The 6000-nt window shown below is 45.5% G+C and overlaps 1 protein-coding gene across 1 annotated transcript in view; it reads right to left on the bottom strand.

Moving 5' to 3' along the window:
- LOC118390642 (serine/threonine-protein kinase 32A-like) overlaps positions 1-6000 on the bottom strand; it is a 124794-nt gene that overhangs the window by 18057 nt on the left and 100737 nt on the right. The window contains exon 11 of the mRNA XM_052529491.1: positions 5200-5328. Within this exon, the coding sequence (XP_052385451.1) occupies positions 5200-5328 (129 nt within the window). The remainder of the gene's footprint in view (positions 1-5199; positions 5329-6000) is intronic.

Below are 6000 nucleotides of genomic sequence, written 5' to 3'. Positions count from 1 at the left end.
CACACATGTTTAGCAGATGTTAATGCGAGTGTAGCGAAATTCTTGTGCTTCTAGTTCCGACAATGCAGTCATAACCAACGCATAATCTAACCTTACAATTCCACAACAGCTACCTTATACACACAAGTGTTAAGGGATAAAGAATATGTACATAAAGATATATGAATGAGTGATGGTACAGAATGGCATAGGCAAGATGTAGTAGATGGTATAAAGTACAGTATATACATATGAGATAAGTAATGTAGGGTATGTAAACATTATATTAAGTGGCATTGTTTAAAGTGGCTAGTGATACATTTTTCCAATATTAAAGTGGCTGGAGTTGAGTCAGTATGTTGGCAGCAGCCACTCAATGTTAGTGGTGGCTGTTTTAAGGGCCCTCGGAGTGTGGTGTCAGGAAAATAACCTCACACTCTACGTCAACTAAACAAAGGAGATGATCGTGGACTTCAGGAAACAACAGAGGGAGCACCCCCCTATCCACATCGACAGGACAGTAGTGGAAAGGGTAGAACGTTTTTTAAGTTCCTCGGCGTACACATCACGGACAAACTGAATTGGTCCACCCACACAGACAGCGTGGTGAAGAAGGCGCAGCAGCGCCTCTTCAACCTCAGGAGGCTGAAGAAATTGTCACCAAAAGCACTCACAAACTTTTACAGATGCACAATTGAGAGCATCCTGTCGGGCTGTATCACCGCCTGTAGCTCCGCCCACAACCGTAACGCTCTCCAGAGGGTAGTGAGGTCTGCACAATGCATCACCGGGGGCAAACTACCTGCCCTCCAGGACACCTACACAGAGAACAGTCTATGACTAGGGTGGCTGGAGTCTTTGACAATTATTAGGGTCTTCCTCTGACAACGCCTGGTATAGAGGTCCTGGATGGCAGGAAGCTTGGCCCCAGTCATGTACTGGGCCATTTGCATTACCCTCTATAGCACTTTGCAGTTGGAGGCCGAGCAGTTGCCATACTAGGCAGTGATGCAACCAGTCAGGATGCTCTCAATGGTGCAGCTGCAGAACCTTTTGAGGATGTGAAGACCCATGCCAAATCTATTCAGTCTCCTGAGGGGGAATAGGTTTTGTCGTGCCCTCTTCACGACTGTCTTGGTGTGCTTGGACCATGTTAGTTTGTTGGTGATGTGGACACCAAGGAACTTGAAGCTCTTAACCTTCTCCACTGCAACCCCATCGATGAGAATGGGGGCATGCTCGGCCCTTTTTTTCCTGTAGTCTACAATTTATCTCCTGTGTCTTGATCATGTTGAGGGAGAGGTTGTTGTCCTGGCACCACACAGCCAGATCACTTACCTCCTCCCTATAGGCTTGCTCGTCGTTGTCGATGATCAGGCCTACCACTGTTGTGTCATCGGCAAATTTAATGATGGTGTTGGAGTTATGCCTGGCCGTGCAGTCATGAGTGAACAGGGAGTACAGGAGGGGACTGACCAAGCACCCCTGAGGGCCCTCTGTGTTGAGGATAAGCGTGGCGGATGTGTTGTTACCTACTCTTACCAACTGGGGGCGGCCCATCAGGAATTGCAGGATCCAGTTGCAGAGGGAGGTGTTTAGTCCCAGGGTCCTTAGCTTGTTGATGAGCTGTGTGGGCGCTATGGTGTTGAACGCTGAGCTGTAGTCAATGAATAGCATTCTCATGTAGGTGTTCCTTTTGTCCAGGTGGGAAAGGGTAGTGTGGAGTGCAATAGAGATTGCATCATCTGTGGATCTGTAGGGGCGGTATGCAAATTGGAGTGGGTCTAGGGTTTCTGGGAGGATGGTGTTGATGTGTGTCATGACCAGCCTTTCAAAGCACTTCATGGCTACAGACGTGAGTGCTACGGGTCGGCCGTCATTTAGGCAGGTTACCTTAGTGTTCTTGGTCATAGGCACTGTGGTGGTCTGCTTAAAACATGTTGGTATTACAGGCTCAGACAGGGAGAGGTTGAAAATGTCAGTGAAGACACTTGCCAGATGGTCAGCGCATGCTCACAGTACACTTCCTGGTAATCCGTCTAGCCCTGCGGCCATGTGAATCTTGACCTGTTTAAAGGTCTTACTCACATCGGCTGCGGAGAGCGTGATCACACAGTCTTCTGGTAAAGCTGGTGCTCTCATGCATGTTTCAGTGCTATTTGCATAGCGGGATTTCTTAGAAGCTTCCGGGTTAGAGTTCCGCACCTTGAAAGCGGCAGCTCTACTCATGTTTAGTTCAGCGTGGATGCTGCTAGTCCGTGGTGAGTAATCACAGTCCTGATGTCTAGAAGTTATTTTTGGTCCTAAGAGACGGTAGCGGCAAAATTATGTACAAAATAAGTAAAAAAATAAGTTACAAACAACGCAAATAAACAAATAAAAAAACACAATTGGTGGGGGCACGTAAAACGTCTGCCTTCTTCTCCGGCACCATCTTACATGGCCCAAGTGATGTTGAGTCCCAAGAAATCAACTGCAACTGCTCCGCCCACAACCGTAAGGCTCTCCAGAGGGTAGAGGTCTGCACAACGCATCACCGGGGGCAAACTACCTGCCCTCCAGGACACCTACACCACCCGATGTCACAGGAAGGCCATAAAGATCATCAAGAACAACAACCACCCGAGCCACTGCCTGTTCACCCCGCTATCATCCAGAATGCGAGGTCAGTACAGGTGCATCAAAGCAGGGACCCGAGAGAAAGCTTCTATCTCAAGGCCATAAAAATGTTAAACAGCCACCACTAACATTGAGTGGCTGCTGCCAACACACTGACTCAACTCCAGCCACTTTAATAATGGAAATTGATGGGAATTGATGTAAAAATGTATCACTAGCCACTTTAAACAATGCCACTTAATATAATGTTTACATACCCTACATTACTCATCTCATATGTATATGTATATACTGTACTCTATACCATCTACTGCATCTTGCCTATGCCGTTCTGTACCATCACTCATTCATATATCTTTATGTACATATTCTTCATCCCTTTACACTTGTGTGTATAAGGTAGTAGTTGTGGAATTTTTAGGTTAGATTACTCGTTGGTTATTACTGCATTGTCGGAAACTAGAAGCACAAGCATTTCGCTACACTCGCATTAACATCTACCAACCATGTGTATGTGACAAATAAAATAGGATTTGATTTGATTTGAAAATGTATCACCATACAGCAGCATACTGTTCCTTAACATTAACACCTTTATTTAGCTGTAAAAATACAGTAACATGTTTTAGATTTACTATATTTTCACCGCAACTAGACAAAAACCTCCAGGGGACCATGGCACAACGTTTAAAAATCTTTCTTGGGGACGTCCCTTTAACAAACCGGGAACAAGACAAAACCTGCAGGGAATCATGGTTGTTCAAATTAAATTCATATACAATTAATTATGCCTTGTACAGTAAAATATTATCACATTAATGTGACATAAAATCACGTGACCACAAGATCAAATGTGAAACACGTGATCACGTGAAATTCATGTGGTTTTTCCGTAAGGGTCATGCTTCTATTTTTCCAGATTTGTCCAACACACTCTTTAAGCCATGCACCCAGTGAAGAACAGTCTTCATTGTGTCTTTCTGAAGCACTGCAAGATTAACCATGCTGAGATCCACTTGGGCTTCACCATAACAGTTGTCAGCTTTCATAAAACATGACTCAATTTGGGGCCAGGTCTGGCTTATTATTGCACATCGACTCTAGACATGTGATGCGTTAAGTAGCTCCTGTTTAGCCAAAACAGTCCCTCCACTCATGTGAATTCATGGGCACCTCTTCTTGGGTAAACATCTTTTAAAAGCCCATTAAAGGCTGTTGTAACTCACTCACTCACACTGGGATGGCAACAGAGACAGTCCTCGGGTACTGTATAAATAAGGGAGAGTAGAGAGGAGAGATAAAAGGAGGAGGGAGGAGAGAGAAAGTTGGAGGGAGAGAGAAAAAGGAGGGAGAGAGAGAAAGGAGGAGGGAGAGAGAGAAAGGAGGGAAGAGAGAGGGGGAGGGAAAAGAGAGGAGGGAGAAAGGAGGAGGGAGAGAGAGAAAGGAGGAGGGAGGAGAGAGAAAGGAGGAAGGAGAGAGAGAAAGGAGGAGGGAGGAGAGAGAAAGGAGGAGGGAGAGAGAGAAAGGAGGGAAGAGAGAGTAGGGAGGGAAGAGAGAGGAGGGAGAAAGGAGGAAGGAGAGAGAGAAAGGAGGAGGGAGGAGAGAGAAAGGAGGAGGGAGAGAGAGAAAGGAGGGAAGAGAGAGGAGGGAGAAAGGAGGTGGGAGGAGAGAGAAAATAGGGAGGAGAGAAAGGAGGGAGGAGAGAGGAGAGAGAAAGGAAGGAAGAAAGAAAGAGGAGAGAGATAAGAGGAGGGAAGAGAGAGAAAGTAGGGAGGAAAGAGAAATCAAATCAAATCCAATTGTATTAGTCACATGCGTCGAATAGAACAGGTGTAAAACCTTACAGTGAAATGCTGACTTACAAGCCCCTAACCAACAATGCAGTTAAAAAAATATGGATAAGAATAAGAAATAAAAGGAGGGAGAAAGAGACAAGAAGAGGGAGGAGAGAAAGGAGGGAGGAGAGAAAAAAAAGGAGAGAGGAGAGAGAGAAGAGGAGAAGAAGGGACAGGACAGGAGTAGAAGATCATGCTGACTGGTTGTTGGACTGTCTATCACGTCTGATAGAGCATCCACACAGTAGTGTTGTAGTGAACCAGAACCAGGGGCATCATTAGCAGCGGCCAGGCCTGTCCAGTAAAGAGCAGCATTGCTGCCCATAAACGGAGGAGAACGCTTGATGAATGCCCACCTTTAATGAAATCACTGATGCCAACCTTTCCAGCTCTTTTTATTAACCATGTGTGTGTGTGTGTGTGTGTGTGTGTGTTTCACCCCCACCATCAGGCCTCTTTTACTGGGGGATCAAATTAACCTTTGTGTAAACACCCAGAGGACATGTCTGATTTATGTGAGAGAGTGAACAAGAGAAAAAAGAAAATAGAGAAAGAGAGTGATTGCATTCTTCTTCTCCCTCATGCACGGAACGTCCACGTTGGTCATTTACTCGGATGACAAATGTGCTTCTTTCATTACGCCACTCTGGTCAAACTAAAAGGCTACTTATCACCTGCCGCCGAGCCAAATGGACACACAGATGGTGACCTGTGGAATGGATGGAACCATTGAGAGGCATGTGTTTGTTGTTAGGGGAGGCTTTACCTGGGGGGACCCGTCAGAACCCTGCTCTCTGGTCTTCCTGGCAAGTCTCTTCTTCTTCTTGTGCAGCGGTTTAGACTCCAGAATCATCTCCTCCAACTCAAAGGTGGGGTCGCAGTTGAGCCTCCGCCTCTGGAAGAGGAACAGAGGATGAAGCTTTTATTCTGGAGAGAGAGGCTGTCCATTCAGTCCATCGACCCTCCCCATCTCTCCTGACTGGCCCGATGTAGTGACCACAGGGAATTCACTCTATAATCAGACACCATTACAGGGAATTCACTCTATAATCAGACACCATTACAGGGAATTCACTCTATAATCAGACACCATTACAGGGAATTCACTCTATAATCAGACATCATTACAGGGAATTCACTCTATAATCAGACACCTTTACAGGGAATTCACTCTATAATCAGACACCTTTACAGGGAATTCACTCTATAATCAGACACCATTACAGGGAATTCACTCTATAATCAGACACCTTTACAGGGAATTCACTCTATAATCAGACACCATTACAGGGAATTCACGCTATAATCAGACACCTTTACAGGGAATTCACTCTATAATCAGACATCATTACTGTGCTTGCCTTGGTCATTGTATTTTGTGTTTTCGTTATATATTTGTTCAGGCCAAGGTGTGACATGGGTTTATTGTGTTGTCGTATTGGTGTTTTTGTAGGCATTGGGATTGTGGTTGATTAGGGGTGTGTCTAGTTTAGGCTTGGATGCCTGAGGCGGTTCTCAATCAGAGTAAGGTGATTCTTGTTGTCTCTGATGGGGAACCGTATTTAGG

The sequence above is a fragment of the Oncorhynchus keta genome, chromosome 11, assembly GCF_023373465.1.
Source record: "Oncorhynchus keta strain PuntledgeMale-10-30-2019 chromosome 11, Oket_V2, whole genome shotgun sequence".
In the NCBI taxonomy this organism is placed as follows: domain Eukaryota; kingdom Metazoa; phylum Chordata; class Actinopteri; order Salmoniformes; family Salmonidae; genus Oncorhynchus; species Oncorhynchus keta.
Note: the sequence above shows the minus strand (reverse complement) of the source record. Positions and strands in the feature narration are given on the sequence as shown.